Genomic DNA, 22,570 nt, shown 5'->3' on the forward strand with positions numbered 1-22,570 from the left:
AGTCCGGAGAGACGGGTGACGGAGTAGTGGATGAGTTTCCGGATGCGGAGCTGTTTTGAGTCACTACGGAGACGGCAGCAGATGAGACGGTGGCACAGGAAGACAAATGGCTCACAAATATGCACCAGTTTCTGAGCAAAGGACTGCCTCCGGAAGAGATGAACCAGGACGAACGGAAACGCCTGGCGGTGCAAAGCCGACATTTCTGCTTACTGCAAGACACACTGTACCACAAGGGCGCGGACGGCATATGGAGACGGGCGGTGCGCAACGATGAAAAGGAACTGATACTGAGGGAAGCCCACAGCGGAGTTGCCGGAGGTCAGTATGCCGGAGATGCGACGGCCAGGAAAATATGGCAAAGTGGCCTATGGTGGCCAACGACATTAAGAGATGCGGTACGATATGCAAAAGAATGTGACCTATGCCAAAGAATGGGCCAGCCAACGGAGCAGGCTCGTATGCCACACCAGCCGGTACTACCACTCGAGCCATTCCAGAAGTGGGGGCTGGACTTTGTGGGACCGTTCAAACCACCGGCAATGAGAACGGGTAATCGATACGTCATCGTTGCGACGGATTACTGCACGAAATGGGTGGAGGCCAAAGCATTAAGGGACAACACCGCTGCGTCAACGGCGAAGTTTCTATATGAGCACATCTGGTGCCGTTACGGATGCCCAATTGAATTAATAAGCGACCAAGGGGGGCACTTTCTCGGCCAAGTAGTGGAAAGCCTGTCGACATTCTATGCCGTTGTCCACAAACAGAGCACACCTTACTATCCACAAGCGAACGGTTTAGCGGAATCAACGAACAAGACACTCCAGAATATCCTCCGGAAGATTGTCAACGAAAACCGAACGGATTGGGATACAAAGCTACATAGCGCGCTTTGGGCATACCGGACGGCATACAAGACGAGCATCCGAACAACACCGTTTCGGTTAGCGTTCGGACTAGAGGCGGTAATGCCGGTGGAATTCCAAGTACCTAGCTTACGGATCCAGCTACGGGAACGGCTGAAAGAGAAGGAGTCGAAGGCAATACGGTTGACAGCGTTGTGTGAACTCGAGGAACAACGACTGGTCAACATCCTGCCTTTAGAATTGGAGCAACGGCGACGGAAAGCATTTGTCGACCGGCACAGGAAAGGAAACGAAAAAATGTTCGCAATCGGCAAACCGGTGTTAGTATTTCAGACCCGGATGGGCAAGATGCCGGGTAAACTACGGTTTAGATGGACCGGACCGTATTGGCTAACACGGGAGTATAATGGCTCCTACCAGTCAGGGACACTTGCCGGCGAAGTGCTAGGCAAATGGGTCAACGGATTCCGGTTGAAGCCATATAGAGGACCGATGCCTAAGAACCCATTTGAGCAAAGGACCGACACCAGTGAGGGAAACGGCAACCACCAAGACGGTAGAGAAGGCAAGCCGGTAACTGGGGAAAATGAGGCCAATAAGGGTCCGAGAGGACCAACGGACAAGTAACGTCACACTAAATTAAATTATTGTTAAAAAAAAAAAAACAATCATGCAAAAGCGAGGAATGAATGGATGAAAGAGCGAGGAGCGAAAAGGTACGTAGTGGGCATTTAAAGCGCCACCACAGGACATAATGCTATTTTAGTACATGACATGCACACACTCGAAAAAGGCGCCAGAATGCACAGACAAAAACCACTGCGCGTAGAGACCCTTTACTTTCGCGAACCCAGGAGCACAGAAGCACCAAGACGCTGCAAGATCATCAGACGAGAACCTGCGCACAGAGAACCCCCGCCTTCTGAACTCTCTCTCTCTCAACCTCACTCTCATCACCATCCAACCTCGCCACCGCAATCCGACCTCGACACAGAAATGGACCCGCAAACGCTGTCGGAAGCCGCCAAGACATGGCTAAAGCAACATGGGCTCGAGGGCTTCTTGATGATGATGGAAGTACCGCCACACAAAGAAGCCGACAAAGTGATCAAAGAAATCGACACAGAGGTCATAACGGCAGAGGCAATTCGAGCGTTAACAGGCCTTCCGGAGGGAGGCATACTCACGATCGACAATCCAACCCCGGAGAAACTCATCAGGTATTTTGGTGAGTACTCTCTAGCCAGCAAGGGCTACCAGATACAGGGCGGCGGAGATATGTTGTTCCGCGAGATTGCTCGTGTGCTCCACGAATACGGCCACGTGTACCCTAGACCCCCTGTCATGCCGCAGAACCAGGCAGGGATGATCATCGCCACCTATGAAGGGATCAAGGTGGATTGGCCAGTATTGATCGCAGACGAGTTGTGTGTGGCAATCGAGATCGTCAGAGGCAAAGACGGCAAAGAAGGTCGAGACGGACGGAGGATATGGCACGCCGTAACGCAGTGGCTCACCTTGCTTGTGCCACCCGTCCAGCCCGTCCAGCCCAAGAAGCGAGGAAGAGTGGCGGACGGCACCCCAAAGACGGCTTCCAAACGACAACAGTTGTTGGCCTCTAAGGCCAGTAAGGGAAAGGCGGCGGATGCAGAATAGGCGGTAGCCGGAAGCGGCCAACGGAGGCGCAAGAGGAACCACCGGCACGGCCCGTAAAGGTTACACTCTACCGATCGGTGAATAAAGAAGCGGACCCCTTGGCGGCAAAACTCAATGCCGAGGCTCAGGAAGAGGAAATAGAGGAGGAGCCTACGGAGCACCTCCAGCAACGGTCGTCAGCAAGGACCGTTGAGGCAGCCGGGAAACGTTCGGACCCTCAGACGGAGGGAACACCGGCTCCCCATACTGAGACTCCCACGCCAAGGAAGGAACCGGAACCGGTGCGCATGGCACCGGAATCAGAAGCCCCGGCACCACCGGCAACTCCGGCAACTCCCATCCCGCCAGAGCCGGAAAGGTCAATGCAGTCTCCCTCGGCCAGCCAAGAAGAAGCGCAAGGGGAATCAGGACAGCAGGTGGTCCACGGGCAGAAACGGAACTGCAACTCGGCGCAACCAGGCGGGACCACCCATCTACAAGTGAGCCCATCTGTCAAACCTCTGTGCAAGCACAACAAGGCACCGGTATCCTATGGCTCCGGTGGATAGGCGAACAGATAGCCGGAGCAGTGGGGTACATTGAGGCGGAAGAAAGAGCGCAAAGCGAACGGTTGCTCGTCACAACCGAACAACTAGAGACGGCCCGGTCCAGAATCCGGTGCCTTGAAAAAGACTTGGATTAGGTCACGATAGAGATGGCCAAAATGGCCTTAACGGCAACACAGATCCAATCACCGGTGACTCTGGTAAGTGTACAGAATAAAGAAACGAATCGACCTGTACATAGCAATAAGACCCCGACAACAGAAACCGTTCCGGCGAGAGATGCGGCGCAAGCCCAGGAGCTTGCGGAATTGAGAGATGAACTTGCCGCACAAGAAGCGCTAAGGAGACGCGAATGAGAATTGAAGACAGCGGCCGAAGCCGAATTAAAGAAGACTGCTGAGAACCTCCGCCGGGTAGAGGAGAGCCTCCGGAAAGGCCATCAAGCGTACGACTGGCTAAAGGAGGAGAAAGACAAAGTGCTGCAGGAAAAGGACAAGCTACGGAAAACGGCAGAAACAGAGATTGAACGGCTAAAGGAAGAGCTCCGCCAGCAGAAGGACCGCGAGGACCGGGCCCGTCGACAGATCAACGCACGGCTCAAGCAAAAGACAGATGATTTTGAGCACCTGCACCGGGACTACAAACGGCTGGAAACGGAGCATAAGGAACGGATGGCCGAGCTCCAGCAGGAAGTTGATCGGGCCGCGACGGCGATCGCCGACGAACGTGCGGAAAATACAAGATGCTTGGACAAGGCGGAGAAGGTCCGGATGGAGCTCCAGAGGTAGCAGCAGGAAGATAAAGAGAGAGCGTCAACAGTATTGCAGAAATTACAAAGCACATATCAAAGGCAATTGACGCATTACAAGGCGCAGGCGGAAGATAACGTAAAAATCATCAAGGAACTGAAGGAGGAACGGCAAGAGGCGGAAACCAAATCGCAATTGGGAACGAGTCGGATTCAGTCCATCCTCCGGGCATGGCGGAATCAGACAAAACACTTGATTGATGAAAGTTCCGTAAAATGGTGGACAAAGTGGGCACAAAACGCGGCGGAACTCCAGTTGCTACGGGCAGACGTGGCAAACCGGCGGAAGGAAGGATATGATTGTTATACGTTGACTTCCGAGGACTTCACCGCCATACGGGACGAGCTGGCCGACGACTTCCAAGTCCTGGTGGATGAACAGCTGGCGCTGGTCAGGCAGCTCGTAGTTCAACTAGACGATGATAGGCTGGACACTCAAATCCAGTTTGAAAGCTACGAGCGGTCCCGACTTCGGGAAGAAAAAGCACGGGAAGCGGCAACGGATAACCTTAGTGATGAGGAACCATCGCCGACTGAGGGCCAGCCGGGAACCAATCAACCGGAGACCACTACGACGAAGGGAGCAACAACGGAGACGTCGGTGTCAGGGCAACAAATGGAGGAGCAGCCGCAGCAGCCACCAACGGACCCGCCGCAACAGACATCAACAGAGCAACAACAACAACAACAACAACAACCACTTCCAGATGAACCATTGGAGCCTCTCGAACAAAGCATTCTGGATATTTTGGATGAAGAATAGCAAGGGTTGGTTGTGGATTCGACGTACAAGGTACTGTCCCACGGGCGTGCCATGTGTTACCGGCCGGCAAAGGAGTCCAGAGTGGGAAACGGAGAGTTATTTAAGTAGTAGGAATGTGGTTGTAATTAAGCTATGAGTGTGGACGGACGGACCGGAATCGGTATGCCGTTCCAGATCCAGACTGATCCCGAACAGGTGCGGATGGCACCGTTTTGTAATACAGACCGGAAACCTATTTAAAGGCCTGGATACAATGTAATGAATGGCGGTTAATTAATGAAAGCTTAGCGTTGTTATCTCTCTGTGTTAATTGCCGTTCTGTCTTAATTGTTATATCTTACACGTGTGATTATGAAAGATGATCATGCTTAGTAACTTAATTAAGTCGGAGTAAGCGTTGAGTCTAATCCGGTTGCCATAACACCCTTTGGTGAAGTGTCTTCCGTAGACACCCTGTGTTAGGCCATTGTCCGGCCCTAAGAGTTAACAAGACAGATTGTCTCCCAATTCTCGGAATGGTCTCGGGATGTGCGACCCCAGATCTTGTTATGCTAAGGTGGATCGCCTACATCAAGTCTTTAAACCCAGAGATCCGTCACATTGCAGGGAAAAAGAACGCCATGGCTGACATGCTGTCGAGGGCAAGATTTTCAAATGGAAGTAACATGGTTTCGGAAGATGAAGATGTCGCCCTCGACTTCTTCAAGATGGCTCGATTGTCGGCGGAAGACCAGGACACGCAAACCCTCCACGCCTTCAACGAGAACGAGTACGAAGGAGAGTGGTTACTCATCGGTAGATTCCTAAGAACATTGACGACAGATGCTTTGTTGACAAAGGAGGAGGCCCTACGAATCCGAAAGAAAGCTTACCGATACTTCTTGAAGGGAGGATTCCTTTGGCGACATCCAAAAAGAAGGACAGGAATACCACGTTGAGTGGTGGTAAAGAAAGAAGAGCAAGAGACACTGATGACTGAATTCCACGAGAGTGCTTGGGCAGGTCATAGAGGAACATGGGTGACGTTCGAAAAGTTGAAGGAGAAGTATTGGTGGCCAAGCATGTACAAAGATGTACTCCATTTCATGTCCACATGCGAAACTTGCCAAATATATTCAAATATACGTCATCGTGATGAGTTACAGCCGACATACCCACCAACCATACACTTCAAATGGATGGTGGATCTGGTCTCGATGCCAATGGGAGTGGGACAAATGAAGTACTTAGCGCTGGCAAGGGAAGACTTGACAAATCAAGTGGAAGGACGAGCCTTGACAAATAAGACGACTTCAACCGTTTGTAAATTTCTGCTTGAAGAGGTTGTTTGCTGATATGGATGTGTAGGAAAGATAGTGGCCGACCGAGGGGTGTTGGATGCGCACGAAGCGACGGAGCTCTTCGAAAGACTAGGCGTGAAGCTCTCCCTCACGACTACCTACAATCTGGAAGCGAATGGGAAGATCGAGCGAGGGCATGGACCTATCGTTAAAGCCATCGTACGGGCATGCAACGGTCAAGTCGGGAATTGGCCACGACTATTACCCTATGCCTTGTGGGCCGATAGAACAACACATAGCTCGGTGACAGGGTATATGCCGACGGAGCTTATGTATGGACAAAAGCTGATTATGCCCATCGAAAGGACGATCGCCTCATGGGTAGCGATACCGTGGGAGAACGAGATGAGCCGAGAAGAGTTATTAGTGGCGCGGATAAGGCAACTTGAAAGAAGACCTGAAGATTTAGAAAAAGCACGAAAGATGATGGAGGCAGCCCGAGTAAAGAACAAAGTTCGGTTCGACAACATGCATCGACTTCGTCCCAAGAAGATTGAAGAAGGGGATTGGGTTTTGGTTTACGACAACACCCTTGACAATCAACACAGTACAACAAGGAAGTTTGCAAGAAGATGGTTCGGGCCGTATGTGGTGACAAGTGCCAACGATAATGCCACATACCACCTTGCGGAACTAGACGGATCAAGGTTGGCCGTACCCATTGCGGGAAAAAGAGTAAAGATTTTCAAGAAAAGACAAGACAAGGATCTTGACCTCGATCACCTCGACGATGAACATAATAGGGCGAATGTAAATGAAGACATGGAGGAATCTAATTGATCACCGTAGCTGAAATCTCACTTTCTCTCTTCTTGGCACGTACCGGAGGATGTGCGGTTTGGTGGGGGTGGATGTCGTGAAGATTTTCGGCAATAGTGTGAAAATCCCATAAAACGTACAAAATCAAGTATGAATCACATAATACAATAATTGTGAAGATAACATTTTAAATAAATTTAAGTACAAAATGATGGAGGTTTCGAATGCACTTTATTACACGAGAAACAGACAACTAAATGTCAAGATATGAGGGTATAAAGTTTGTGAAAGGAAAAGAGAAAATTGTGAGATATCCCACATAGGCACGACAAATATGGTTCTCATCATATATAAGGTAGAGCAAAAGATATTATCTTTGTGTCTATGTGTGGAGCATAGAGAGTTCAAGGTAACTTGAACTAAGAGTGGAGGTGGGCTAGCTACTCGTAAAGGGTTTTGGCCAACCAAAACCGGACCGGCGATGGAGCCGGTGATCCGGCGCCAGTGAGACACCGACATCCCACGGCAATCCGGTGCCAGTGAGACACCAGCATCCAGCGGCAATCCGTCGATGGTGAGGCACCGGTAACCGACGACATCCGGTGACGGCGAGGCGGCGGCATCCAGCGCCGGTGAGACGACGGCATCCGGCAAGGCACCGATAACCGACAACATCCGACAAACCGATGACTAGATGAATAAATATATAAATATATATACATATACAAGGAGGGCAAGTAAAGATTCGAACCTTGCACCTCCGAGTTAGGAGTCAATTGGATGGTGAAGAGTACCCGGCAAGAGCCGGATGGTGAAGGCCCGGTGAGAAGTGCTCACCGGATGAAGGGACATATTCGTAAATATGTTTTTTGAGAGTCCATCTGGGCTATATTTGTAAATAGCCGAAAAGTCATATTAGTATAAATATGACTTAGGGCAAACTTAGTGGTGTAGTAGTTGTCATTCTTGTTAGTGCAAGATTTGAGTGCGTAACTGTGTACAGAGAGAGAGAGAGAGAGGAAGAGGTCATTGCCCCTGTTGAAACCGCCGCCTGTGGCGAAGATAGCAAGCTTGAGGTCATTGCCTCGGTGCTTTACTATTGTACATTGTTGATATAGTGATAGTTTGCAGTCTGTGGGCTGCCGTAGTTTTTCCCTAGTTTGGGTTTTCCACGTTAACATCTTGTGTACTCTTCTCTTTACTGTGTCGTGCATTCATTACCCGTTTTCTATGTTTGATCCTAGCCTCGGTTCTGGCAGAGCGTTGTGCTTAGGGAGCGTGTATTTCTATCAAAGTGGTATCAGAGCGAAACGACACAAAAAACTGGATGATTCATTGGGAGGCATGTTCAAGCTCACCGGCTCCAACTATTCGGTGTGGAAGTCGAAGATGAGGGACATGCTCGTGGTTAAAGATCTTTGGTTGTCGGTTCAGTTCGGGGACAAGAGATCGGACAAAATCGACGCCACGATATGGGAGGTGATGCACATGAAGACAACGGCGTACATACAGTGCTTCATCAACATGAATCTATACAACAACTTCAATGAAGAGAGCAAGGCTCATGAGCTCTGGGAGAAGATTGGCATTATGTTTCAAAACAAAAATGTTGTTAATCAGGTTTCGGTATTTCGGAAGCTAGTAAGACTCCGGTACCAAGATGGCTCCAACATGGCGGAGCACATGAATGCCTTCCAGGGGCTGATCCACCAGGCAACATCATTGGAAGTACCTCTCGCCGATGAGGTACTAGCGCTCCTCCTGCTCGGTTCCCTCCCAGATAGCTGGGAGACGTTGGTTGTCACTTTGGGCAACGCCGGGTCGGAAGGGAAATGGTTATCCCTACCAAGAGTGAAGTCGAGCTTGCTAGATGAGGAGGTGCGTCCGAAAGATAAGGATACGAGCTCCGACTCCAAAGCGCTCCTTACCGAATCGGAATGCGGAAGACAAAGGAACCGTAGCCCCCAGAACCGGGAAAAGTCAGGGACACGGTCAAAGTCAAGGGGGAGGCCTACTTGCTTCTATTGCGGCAAGCCGGGACACTTCCAGAAGAACTGTCGGCACTTCTGAAAAGACAAGGAAACTGACGGTACCAATTCGAAGCGGACACCGGACCGGAATGGTAAAGACCGGAGGGGGCCGGACCGAAAGGGAACGACGGCAATCGCGGCAAGTGAAGAAGAGTTGATGCTCATCACCGAGGAGAGTGAGCTAAACCTTGTCGGCGATGAGATGACCTGGGTGGTCGACTCCGGAGCGTCGTTCCACCTTACCCCGGACCGGAAATGCTTCTCATCCTACTCAGCCGGTGATCACGGCTGTGTCCGGATGGGGAATGAAGGTACATGCCGAATTCTCGGCATAGGAGACGTGTGGTTGACAACACCAACCGCATGCAAGCTGCTGCTGAAGGATGTCCGACACGTTCCAAACGTTCGTCTGAACCTGATATCAGCCGATCGGCTAGATGATGAAGGCTACGCGGGTAGCATCCGGAACGGTGTTATGAAGTTCAGCAAAGGGAGCCTGATTGTGGCTTGGGCCCGGAAGGTCAACACATTGTACCTGATGAATGCCTGGTTATGCCCGGAAGAAGTGAACGTGGCATCCGACACTGCCGGTGAGCTGTGGCACAAGAGGCTGTGTCACATGAGCGAGAAGGGGATGAAGAGGCTTGCAGAAGACAACCTCATTCCAGTGAAGAACGTGCACTTGGAGAAGTGCACTGATTGTCTGGCCAGTAAACAAAACCGGACCTCCTTCCGATAGAGGCCACTGGAGTTGGTGCATACTGATGTATGTCAAGTGGACACGAAGTCACATGCCGGATCGCAGTACTTTGTGATGTTCATAGATGACCACAGCCGGAAGTTGTGTGCCACACCGTTGAAGACGAAGGATCAGGTGTTATCCGTCTTCAAAGAGCTCCACGCGAGAGTGGAAAGAGAAACTGGCCGGAAGCTGAAGGCGGTTCGAGCAGATAACAGAGGTGAATATCAGGGGCAGTTCAAGGAGTACTGTCGCTCGAAGGGAATCCGGCTCGAATTTACCGTGCCGAAGACGCCGGAACTAAACGGGCCGGCCGAGAGGATGAACCGGACCATAATGGAGAGGGTCCGGAGTATGCTGGCGCATGCGAAATTACCCAAGACGTTTTGGGCTGAGGTGCTGTCGACAACGACGTATGTGATAAACAGATCACCCTCAGTGCCCTTGGATGGAGATACACCGCAGAAGGTGTGGACCGGGAAGGAAGTGTCCTACCGGCATCTGAAGGTGTTCGGGTATCTCGTGTACGTGCATGTTGCTAAGGACCGGAGAGGAAAGTTGGATCCAAAGACCTGGCCATGCATATTCCTCGGATACGGCGATGATGAGTTCGGCTACCGAGTGTGGGATCCGGTTGCCAAGAAGGCTTTCTGGAGTCGAGATATTATCTTCATGGAGGACAAGACTTTTGCCGACTGGGAGTTGGAGAAGAAGATAATGAACTCCGATGAGATTCGGACACACCCGGCTAAGAGCCGGTTGACACTCGAGGAACCAGACAGTTACGGTGAGGATACCGAACTGGCAGAAGAAGAAGTAGAGGAAGCTAAAACCGGAACCGGCCAAGACCCCGAATCGGATTCGGATGAAGATCAAATAGTGGAGCCGGTTGCCGAAGGCCAAAGACGGAGATATCCTCTCAGAGAGAGAAAGGCCCCCCGAAGATTTCCGGATTCAGAGCATGTGTTGTTGACCGATGAGGGAGAGCCGGAAAGCTTCGAAGAAGCGAAGGATGACACCCACAACCGCAAATGGTTAAGTGCCATGCAGGATGAGATGGATTCCCTGCATCAAATAGTGGAGCCGGTTGCCGAAGGCCAAAGACGGAGATATCCTCTCAGAGAGAGAAAGGCCCCCCGAAGATTTCCGGATTCAGAGCATGTGTTGTTGACCGATGAGGGAGAGCCGGAAAGCTTCGAAGAAGCGAAGGATGACACCCACAACCGCAAATGGTTAAGTGCCATGCAGGATGAGATGGATTCCCTGCATGAGAACCTTACGTACGAATTGGTGGAGTTGCCGAAAGAAAAGCGGGCACTCCGAAATAAGTGGGTGTACAAGTTGAAACCGGGAGATGCCGCCAACCCCCCGAGATACAAAGCCAAGATCGTGGTAAAGGGGTTCCAACAGAAGAAGGGTGTGGACTTCGACGAGATATTTGCCCCGGTAGTAAAGATGACCTCCATCCGGACGGTGCTGAGTATAGCGGCAAGCATGGACCTCGAGGTAGAGCAGCTGGACGTGAAGACGACATTCCTTCACGGTGACCTCGAAGAGGAGATCTACATGCAGCAACCGGAAGGATTCGTGGAGAAAGGGAAGGAGCACCTGGTTTGCCGGTTGAAGAAGAGCTTGTACGGACTGAAGCAGGCTCCCCGACAACGGTACCGGAAGTTCGACTCCTTCATGACCGATCAAGGGTACCACAAGACGCAGGCCGATCACTGCGTGTTTGTGAAGAAGTTCGAAGGAGGCGACTTCTTGATACTCCTTCTGTACGTGGATGACATGTTGATCGTTTGACGGGACCAAGCCAAAATATGGATGCTCAAGAAAGCTCTCAACCGAACTTTTGCAATGAAGGACTTGGGTCCGGCAAGACAGTTACTAGGGATGCACATCATCTGGGACCGGTCAAAGAAGCAATTGTGGTTGTCATAAGAGAAATACGTGACAAAAGTGCTTCAGCGGTTCAACATGTTAGAAGCAAAACCGGTTGGATCGACACTCCCAGCAAACTGTAGACTATCCAGTAAGCAGAGCCCGAAGACAAAAGAAGAGAAGGTTGATATGATGAAGGTTCCATATGCCTCTGCCGTCGGGAGCTTGATTTACGCAATGGTGTGTACTTGACTGGATATTGGATACGCAGTCGGAGTGGTGAGCCGGTTTATTAGCAATCCCGGCAAGGAGCACTAGAACGCGGTCAAATGGATACTCCGGTACCTGAAGGGCACTTCAAATATGTGTCTCCGATTCGGCTCCGGTAAACCTCAACTTGATGGTTTCACCGATTCGGACATGTCGGCTGATGTGGATACCAGCCGATCTACATCCGGGTATGTAATGACATATGCAGGGGGAGTTGTTTCATGGCAGTTGAGGCTGCAATAGACGGTTGCGTTGTCAACCATGGAGGTAGAGTACATGGCAGCTGTGGAAGCCGGCAAGGAAATATTATGGATGAAGGACTTCATCGGAGAGCTCGGTATCCGGCAAGATGAATACCGGATCTATTGCGACAGTCAAAGTGCCATCCACCTTGCTAAGAACGCAGTGTACCATTCCAGGACGAAGCACATCCAGCGTAGGTATCACTAGATCCGGGAGCGAGTAGAAGATTGAGAGTTCGCGCTGACGAAGATCCACACAGCCGAGAACGGGTCAGATATGCTGACCAAAGTACTGATACCCGACAAGCTGGATGCATGTCGGAAGCGGATTGGACTAGTAAGACATCCCATGCCGGAGTGAAGGGGGAGTTTGTTAGGAAACAGGTCCCTCCGGATGGGAAGTGAGAAGAATAGTGTCGATGTGGTGTACCCGGCAACGGAAGACCCGGTGAGAACTGGATGACGAGTACCCGGCAACGGAAGAACCGGTGAGAACCGGATGTGGAGTACCCGGCAACGGAAGACCCGGTGAGAACCGGATGTGGGGTACCCGGCAACGGAAGACCCGGTGAGAACCGGATGACGAGTACCTGGCAAGAGCCGGATGGTGAAGGCCTGGTGAGAAGTGCTCACCGGATGAAGGGACATATTCGTAAATATGTTTTCTGAGAGTCCATCGGGGCTATATTTGTAAATAGCCGAAAAGTCATATTAGTATAAATATGACTTAGGGCAAACTTAGTGGTGTAGTAGTTGTCATTCTTGTTAGTGCAGGATTTGAGTGTGTAACTGTGTACAGAGAGAGAGAGAGAGAGGAAGAGGTCGTTGCCCCTGTTGAAACTGCCGCCTGTGGCAAAGATAGCAAGCTCAAGGTCGTTGCCTTGGTGCTTTACTATTGTACATTGTTGATATAGTGATAGTTTGCAGTCTGTGGGCTGCCATGGTTTTTCCCTAGTTTGGGTTTTCCACGTTAACATCCTGTGTACTCTTCTCTTTACTGTGTCGTGCATTCATTACCCAATTTCTGTGTTTGATCCTAGCCTCGGTTGTGGTCGAGCGTTGTGCTTAGGGAGCGTGTATTTCTATCATTCTTTGTGTTTCTCGTCTGATATTGTGGTGGTACAATCCTAGCACTACCGGCTACTTGGACCGTTAGATGTATCTTCGTTCGACCTGGAATTGCAACTCTCTTCCAAGCCCAAAAATGTTGTTTCTTGTCTTGCCAAGTTCTATAATAATGAATCTGTGTCGGCAAGATTGGTGATGTTGCTCCCTTCTTCTTCAATACTTCCCGTTTGGAACATTCTTTCGGCAAACCACCTAATTCTAGCAGAGAATGCGTGATCACGCTGCATTGCTTTTGCCACTTCTCGGATTTTGTCCCTTCTTCATGCCCTTTCGGCTCGTTTACTTGCTGCGTTGTCAATTTGTCTCGACGACATCCATCCTCTGTTCGCCGTGTCATGCAGGGCCTCGTGGTCGCCAAATTGTGTTTATCCTAGACTAGATCTTACGCACAAACACATAAGTACTCCATACTGGAATACAATCCAAAGGTATGGTAATAATCTGCGTGCACAATCCCTCAATCCGGATAACGTATTCAAATCAACAACAAACATTAATACACGTGTAAGATAAAACATTCAAGTAAACAAGACGACAAGTATACAAATCTTCCAATTATATTATATCTCTTGCGGATTAAAACTATACAATCTTGACTCCTTATATAGGAAGCCAGTTCTGATTCATACCCCTGACGGCATATTGTTGTCTCATCGACACTATGTGTTGAATATGTTGTTCAAGTTCGGCATGACCGATTGCCGATTGGTCTTGACACCCCTTGACTAGAATCTGAAGTTACGTCTTGACTCCGGATTGGCCTGCAATGAGAAACGGTTCTGACAAATTGTTGAAAGCCTTATATATCTCACTATCACCCGACCGGAAATAAGCTATCTGGTTGGAATGATCAGTCAATACATGCAACGACCAACCATTGAGCAATTTCAGTGCATGCATCAACTACTGCGATATGTGAGCGGCACTAAGGATTGGGGACTGTTGTACCGACACGGTGTAGATAAAAGTTAGTCGGTTAGACAGTTGTTGACTGGGCTAGTGCTGCATTGGATCGTCGGTCAACATCCGGATTCATGTTTTCTCTCGGGAGCATGGTTGTTGTGTGGAGCAACAAGAACCAGCCGACAATGGTCGAGCACTGAGGTTGAGTACTGCGGAGCTACCATCGCCACCTGTGAAACTATTTGGCTTCGGCGGCTATTGCAGGACCTCTAGATCGAACTGCCGACTCTAATCCTGATCTACTATGACAACATAAGTAGCATGTAGCTCGCCAAGAACCCCGTGTTCCATGCTCACACAAAGCACATCGAAGTGCATTATCACTTCGTGCGCGAGCAGGTCCTAAGCGATGAAATCGAACTCCGATATGTTCAAACCGATCAACAAGTTGTCACCATCTTCACGAAGCCACTCGGGTTGGATAAGTTGCAACAATTTTCAGAGATGCTTGGGCTACAACATCTTGACGTGCCACACTTGAGGGGGGAGAACTGGAACAGGAACCAGGAGAACAGGTAAAGGCATAGCCGAAGAGAAAGAGAACGAAACTGAAACAAGGGGAGACAAGGAGAAAAAGGGACCTGAGTCGATCAAAGAAGTCAGCACATCTGATAAATTCGAAACAAGCGGCAATGACAGTAGAGTCAAGAAGGATAGAGCCGACCAAAAGATGAAAGCCAAGACTCGAACATGGTCTGATGTGGTGAAGGGCCTGAAGATTGAGGACGAATTGGAGACAACCAATTCAGACAAGAACGGGAATGAATAAGAGGCAGTCGATTTGGTTGAACAGTTCAATTTGGAAGAGCCGGATCACATGAAGGCCAAGCGGACGAGAAGGCAGTGGAAGTTGACACCGACACGGAGGAGCCGACACGTCGAGAGGCGCCAAAGTCACAATAGCGAAGGAGCTGAGATGGCCCTTATGAGCATACAAGCCGACCAAGAAGGTCGAGGTGCGCGAATCTGGATGGGTCGAGGTGTGCGAGCAAGGCGTAAAGACGTCAGGAGAAGCTAGAGGTGTAAAGGTTAATATGTGGAAGCTTATGACAAACCGGTTCAGCCGGATAGCAATAGAGAGAGTACAGGTTTAATGGAAACCTTACAAGACACAAATAGAGAGTGGGAGAGATAGGGAGCAGAATAGCAAAAACTATATTCAAAAAATAATACTATGTACATAGGATGTGCTCAATGAGCACTCTTTATACAAGTCCAAAAGGGACTGATAGAAGTACTATGTACTTCAATGCTCATACGAGCGGCTGACACTAACTACGAGGACCATGACTACCTAGTAGCCTAGAAGCGTAGACCTCTAAACAGCCTACCAGTACACACGTGGGTCCGGCTCCCTAATCCCGATCCGGCTCCCCAATCCCGATCCGGCTCCTGGTTCCGGATACTATCCGAATACGATCCGACTCTAGCTTATCCAGCCGATCCAGATCCGGCTGAGCTTGCTCACTCAACAAGAGGCAACGACCGACAACGACTGACACTACGATCCAACCTCAAGTTGAGCGTGAGGGGGAGTGTTGAGTGGACAAGCTCAACATGGACCGGATCGGACCCTAAACCGATCGGCTAGACCCCGGATCGGTGTCCAAAACGAAGAGCCAGATCGGTATTCGGATCAGTGCGAACCGATAGGCCATTAGAAGCCTACGATCCTAGCCTAGTAGATAGGCATACACTTAGGAGTTAGTATTGAGCTCAGTTACGAGCATTGAAGTACCTGTCAATACTTTTGTCAGTCCTTTTAAGGACTTGTATAAAACTGCTCTTTGAGCACATTCGATGTATAGAGTGTTTTTACAGAGTAATTTTTTAATAGAGTTTTCGGTGTGTTCTACTCTGTCTCTCCTGAGTACTCTTTGTGTTTCAAGCTTTCCATTAAACCTTCACATACTTTCTATTGCTATCTGGCTGAGCTGGTTGTGTCTATACGCTTCCACATGTTAACTTTCAGAATAATATCTCTTTGTATCTACTAATATCCTGAATTATCCTAATTGTCCCAATTATCCTGCTTTCATATTTACCCTCTTTCTAGACTGTCTTCCGAATCTACAACACTTCAGTTCTACTTCTCTAGGCAACACTTGGCATGCCCGTGCATGTCGAACCCACATGCCCTTAGCTTTCCTCCAATATATCCAAAATGCTTTGTTGCTTGTCTACCGTTCCGTCGCGTTGGGTTCCTGACCTTTCTCCCACTTGTTGTTATCATTGACTCTCCTCAGACAATTGTTCTTCCTCTGTTGCTCATGGTTGTTCCTTATATTCTGTCCTCTGTTGCTTCGGTGCTTGGTCCTCCAGTTGCTCCACCTGTTTCTTTGGATGTTCTTCCTCCGTGTATGTATGTTCTGACGCCACCTCTAGTCACTCTTCATCACTAAGATTTATCCATTTGGCTTGGATGTCCCTGATCTGTTGTTTTGTCAACTAAACTCTCTCCCACTTGTAAGCTTCCAACTCCAATGTTAATTGCAGCTGATCATCCTCAAAATCTTGCAAGATTTTCCGTGTTTCATTAGTTTGAACTTAAGCCATAGTTTGAAAATCTTTGGATAATTCCTCCAAATAGTGATTATACTTTCTTCATCCATCTTGTAAAAGTGGTCTCCGTATTTTGCCTTGTTCTATGTGTTGGAAGCAATCGTCTAGATGTAGAACAGAACCAACACTGTTTGAGATGAAGATCTTCAGTGAATACAAATAGACAAATTATTAACACAAGACAATTGAATCTTAAGACAAGATCAACAAGAAGGCAACAAGAAGAGGAGAGGACACCAATAGGCACAAAACATTGTATTTGTATTATTCCTCTGAAAGTTACAATGGCACAATATACAAAATGAACAACCTTTTTAAATTAGGTTACAAAAATCAATTTAAATACCAACTGACTTAAGGCAACTACCCTTTCCACTATTTACATAAATAGCCTAAAACCTAATATGTCCAAATGGGACAATATGAATACGTCCATTAGAAGCTTGTATTGACACTCCCCCGTAATGGGCATATAGAACAAAAAAACTGTAATAAAAGAGAATAAACAAAGTTATAGATTTATACAAGGTTGTCAAACAAATCAACTTTGTTCGAATCGGAAAAGTCCAGGAACATAAAGTTGGGTCAGTCGAAGCCGGAAGGGCTGAAGCCGAGTATTGTTCGAGTGTCGAGAGACAAGCGAAACACTTCTGGAACTCTTGAAGTATTGTTATCGTATTTCTCCCCTTCCATTAGGTCTTTCTTGGTCATTCACAAGGAGTCGTCTAGGCCGTACTCTTCAAGCAACCGTCTTTCAAACTCCAACCAATTGTGGATCTGCGGAATCATCTCAAGTATCTCCCCATGGAGACTCGACGTTACACTCTCCAAAGCCACTAACTTTCTTTGCTTCAGGAATGTCCCACATCAACATCCTAACTTTGTATGCCTCTAGGTAGCATGAGATGTCCTTTCCATTGAATCAACTCGCCTTCTGACAATCGTCTTTATGGCTAGTTCTAGGTCGGCCATGTTCTCCCTTTCTTGCATCATTCGGTTAATGGCCCCAGCCATCATTGTAGCGAGATCCTCTCCTTCCATCTTGATTTTTCCATTGCTGCTCTTTTACGTCGGGTTCACCAAATTATGTCGCATTAAACACACGTGCGTGTGCTACTTAAGCGGAACCACAAGGGTCTTGATGCTAAGGTTAGGACGACTCAAAAAGATGGGGTCCCACATGTGTCCACCCCATCCGTTTTCCCATTTTCGCCTGTGTTTCCCACCTTCCACATGCCACATCAATCACGACACCAGTTTAGGAACTGAGTTGGCCCTAAATGGTTCAGTTCCACTTGAGCCTTGCCAAACTGAGCTCAAACCGAATAAGGAGGCTCAAGCCTGAAATGTGAAAGTTGACATTTAAAAATGGTTTAATGGCTCGATTTAGGCTTGAGCCGAGCCATTGTTGATTCCTACTTGCAAGTCAAGAAGGGAAGGTTTGATCGTGCGCCTTAACAACCAACCATCATCTCCTACAATCCCGCATCAATGTAACCATCTTTGTTGTTAAAAAACGCGTATTTTACCCATAGAGTACGTTTTAGAATACCCACACGTATTCTAAACGTATTCTACCTTTTGGAACTGTCATTTTTTTATGAGCCTAAATTTGTAAATAATTAAAACTAATAATTTTGTAGGGCTTTTTTTAGTAGTGAAATCAGAAAAAGTAAAGAATTGGGGGTTTTTTGTTTTGACTCACGATTGTCTTCATTTTGTAGCCTAAAGGTTTTTACGCAGGTCTTTAGAAGTAGCCTACAGGAAGGAAGCATAGTTTTAGTTCATTTTCAAAGAATCAAAGGTAATTTCGTCATAATATATGTGCATGTATGAATAATTTTGGTCTGTTTATGCCCAAATGGAATGTGGATTAAAATCTGTTTTGAGGGTCTCAAAACAGAAAATATTTCAGAATATTTAGTTGAAATAGATTTTCCATGGAATCTAGATTAAGTAACATACATTATTGAGAAAGAGGGCTGAAATTCAAATTTCCATTATGTTATGACTTCCCCATAACTTAATTAACTTATTAAGTAACATATAGGGAGACGATATTAAGTATTTACCATAGATTAGCATGCATATTACATATGCATCATGCATGTTTGAAATTTGAATGATTTATGTGTGGTTATGCCCAAATGCAAGTAGATTAAGTATATGTCTTGCATATTTAAGAATATTTCAGAAAATAGTAAATACTCTTAAATAGATTTGAAATTTTCTAAAGGATCGATTAAGTAGCATATATATTTGAGAAAGAGGGCTAGAATTTCCATTATGTGATTACTTTCCGGTATAGTTAATTAACTTATTAAGTAACATATATGGATATGATATTAAAGTAATTAGGTCATAGAATAATAATATACAAATGCACGTTTGAAATTTCAATGATTTCTATTTGTTTATGCCCAAATGCAAGTGGATTAAAATGTAATTAGAAAGAGCTCTGAAAATTTTCGTTATGTGATGACTTCTATGTGTTTTTGCCCAAATGCAAGTGGATTAAAATCTAATTGAGAAAGAGGGCTGAAATTTTCGTTATGTAATAGATAATTAACTTATTAACTAACATATATGGAGGTGATATTAAAGTAATTACCATAGAATAGTTTATGGTTAAAATCATCATGGATAATTACCATCATGGATTCATGAATAATTTATGGTTAAAATCATATGTTTAAATCATATACATTGTGACATTGTGGATTCAATGTTCATGAATAATTTATAGTTAAAATCATATGTTTAATGATATACATATGTCATCTTCGCATTGTGGATTCATGACTATTTTCTTGTTAAATTCATATGTTTAAATGATATACATAATCACATTGTGGATTCATGAATATAGGACAATATATATAAAAGACAACTCTCGAGTCTCTAGAATTCGATATCAGTGGTCACCAATTAAGCAACTATGCCACGCAAAGAATCTCCCTTATGGGACAAATATTGTTTGAATAGACAAGCTGGGAAGTCATCTGGGTCCTATTATTGGGATTGCCGATTTTGTGGTCTTCATGGGACCGGGACACTAACACGTTTAGTTGCTCACCTTGCTGGAATTAAAGGTGAAGGTATAGACAAGTGTGTGCAAGTAACTCTAGAGGCATATCAAGAGGCTATAGCATTAGCACAAGAAAGTGAATTGACTCGCAAGAAGCAAAAACGCATCAAAGAAGTGGAAGCCATGGAACAACAAATTGAGTTTAAAGAAGGCATGGTGGATTCAATGGTTGATTCAAAGTTCCAATCACAACCATCAATAGCCAGCACATGTGCCTCATCTAAGAAGGATACAATTGACCAAATTCCTATGGATATTGAAGATACAGAAGGTTCAAGAAGAAAAAGTCTCACTCAAAGCACCATAAGGAGAGGATCAAGTGCTGTTATGTTGATGAAGAAAGACTATGCAAACACAATGTTGGTTAGATGCATTGTGGAAGGTAATCTATCTTTTAATCTTTTGAAAATGTCATGTTGGAGGAACATGTTGTTAGCTTTCTCTGATATTGGGGAAAAGTATAGTGGTATTACCTACAATGATTTAAGAGTTAAGTATTTAAAGAAAGAGCATTTGAATGTGCAACAAAAAGTGGAAAATGTGAAAGCCCTTTGGCCAAAATATGGAGTTACAATACTTTCAGATGGATGGATTGACACTAGCAAGAGAGCACTTGTGAATATTTTGGTCTCATGTTGTTATGCAACTATGTAACTCAAAACTATTGATTGTAGTGGTGTTTCTACAAGGGTTGATGGTCCATGGCTGGCTGAAATGCTTTCAATTGCAATAAAGGAAGTAAAACCCGAAAATGTGGTGCAAATTGTCACTGACAATGTATCTAATTGTGTTAGCATGGGTCACATTCTAGAGACTGAATTCCCAAGCCTTGTATGGACTCCTTGTGCATCACATTGTCTAGATTTATTCCTAGAGGATATTGGGAAGTTGTCTTGGGTTCGTTGAGTGCACAAGAGAGCAAATTATGTGGTTAAACTATTCACCAAGAAAAGGAATGCGCGGAAAATTTTCAGCAACTATTCGTCTCTTGTGCTTCTTAGGCCAAGTGCCACTCGATTTGGCTACATTCTTATTGTCCTTGAGAGGCTTGCAAGAGTTTGGAGAGCCCTTGAACAAATTGTGGTTAGCAACTATTGGGAGGATTGGAGTGACTCCAAAAAGCCAGATGTTGTCAAGGTGAAGTCCATTGTGCAAGACAACTCTACTTTGCCTTCAATTATGATTGTAATTTCTATTATGCGCCCAATGTTTTCTGTTTTGCGGCTAACTGATCGTGAAGGATCTACAATGGGCTTACTTTATGAATTCATGAGGAGGGCTAGAGACACATTGCAACGAGGAGCGAGAGAAGACACATCAAACAAAGACAGGTAATTTATTCTAATATTATTATTTCTATGTAGTATGTGGTATGTACAATTGTTATTTATTGTATCTTTTTCATTTCTTTGAATCATTGTTATCATCGATGTTATGCATATTTCCAATAATTGATTTCTATAATATTCATATTTATGTTAATGCAGATATAAAGAGGTTTTGGAATGCTTTGATTGTCGTTGGTCATGGTTCAAAAAGCCAATTCATATTGTTGCACATATTTTGCATCCTTTATGGAAGCCCAAAGATCAACCAATAGTTATGAATGCAGAGATGACAGATGGATGGCTTGGATATATTCAAAAGGTATATTCTATAGATGAATGTGAAATCTTACAAGATCAATTTGACATGTATAGAAATGGTGTGGGCCGATTTAGCAATGAACTATCAAAATCACACGTTGCAAAATGCAAACCTGTCTCATGGTGGGAAAGATATGGGGACAATGTGCCCTTACTACAATCATTAGCTTGTCGAGTATTGTCTCAGGTATTATAGTTTTTTTAAAAAAATTGTGTCAATGTTATTAATCTTCTACAATGACATATATTCATGTTGTTTGTTGAATACTTTGTGTCATAGGATTGCTCTTCTGGAGCTGCTGAAAGAAATTGGAATGCACATGCGTTGGCACATACAAAAAGGAGGAATCGTTTGAAGGTGAAACAAGTGGAGAGATTAGTATATGTTAGAGAAAACTTAAGGCTTGTTCGGAGCTTTCAAACTCATGTTGGTCTTCCAATGCAGGTCTACAACTTTCTTATTCATATTTGACATTTGACGTTTAGAGTCTAGACAAGTCATTTATAGGTTAATTAACGAGCCTTGTGAATTGGTTATGGTTTTAAAATTATCAATCATGATCATGATACTATGATATTATTTGATTTAGGTTAATCCAGATGAGATAGACATTGACAAGACTCCTGAAAGGCCTCCATCAACAACCAATATTGACACTCAAGTCGCACAAACATATTTTGAGGAAGCCGAGGCTATGCATATTGGTCGGGTTACTCGGAGTAGATCTAAGTTTGCCACTATGATAGTGGATGAAGGACTGGTAGGTTCAAGTTCTAGCACTATTAGAGGAGGTCGTGTTCGTAGTCATGCTTGTGTGAGAGTTTCTAGTACAAGAAGGGTACTTACTCGACAAGCTACAAATATTCCTTGCAATGCTGAATATGGTAATGATGATGGAGAACAAGAGGATGAAGACATTGACAATGACACAATTGATTCATTTTTTGATAGTGATTATGTGGACAACTATGATGATACAACTGAATCCTCGAATGATGATGTAGAAGAGGAAATATAATTGAAAATAGAATGAAGATCATTTATTACTGGTTTTTACATATTCATTTGAATTAGAGAACCAATAACTATGAGTATGAAGAAATTCTAAGTTCTAAATTAGTAAATTCTAATAGTATTTTGATCACTCTATTCATTTTCCACGATTTGAGTGTTGAAATGATATGTGTTTTCATTTTGATTCAAATTTCAAATTTCAATTGTGTTCACCACTTTCATTTTAATTTATAAAATATGTATATCATGTGTATTGAAACATAGAT

General features: G+C 45.8%; 2 protein-coding genes across 2 annotated transcripts; both read left to right on the plus strand.

The window, feature by feature from the left end:
* The first annotated feature begins 18,051 nt into the window (after positions 1 to 18,051).
* On the plus strand, positions 18,052 to 20,297 carry LOC147865091 (uncharacterized). Its single transcript, XM_087318631.1, has 2 exons — positions 18,052 to 18,359; positions 19,425 to 20,297. Exon 2 carries the CDS (start codon positions 19,494 to 19,496, stop codon positions 20,295 to 20,297), a length of 804 nt encoding a protein of 267 aa, XP_087174757.1. The 5' UTR covers positions 18,052 to 18,359; positions 19,425 to 19,493.
* Positions 20,298 to 20,357: 60 nt separating this feature from the next.
* LOC147865092 (uncharacterized) lies at positions 20,358 to 22,352 on the plus strand. The gene is made up of 5 exons (XM_087318632.1): positions 20,358 to 20,474; positions 20,559 to 20,974; positions 21,131 to 21,476; positions 21,570 to 21,734; positions 21,880 to 22,352. The coding sequence occupies exons 1-5, from the start codon at positions 20,358 to 20,360 to the stop codon at positions 22,306 to 22,308; spliced, it is 1,473 nt and encodes a 490-aa protein (XP_087174758.1). The 3' UTR covers positions 22,309 to 22,352.
* Positions 22,353 to 22,570: the final 218 nt, after the last annotated feature.

Source organism: Azolla caroliniana, unplaced genomic scaffold (assembly GCF_043228905.1).
Source record: "Azolla caroliniana isolate FFs.n. ecotype wild unplaced genomic scaffold, voAzoCaro1.0.p SCAF_4, whole genome shotgun sequence".
NCBI lineage: Eukaryota > Viridiplantae > Streptophyta > Polypodiopsida > Salviniales > Salviniaceae > Azolla > Azolla caroliniana.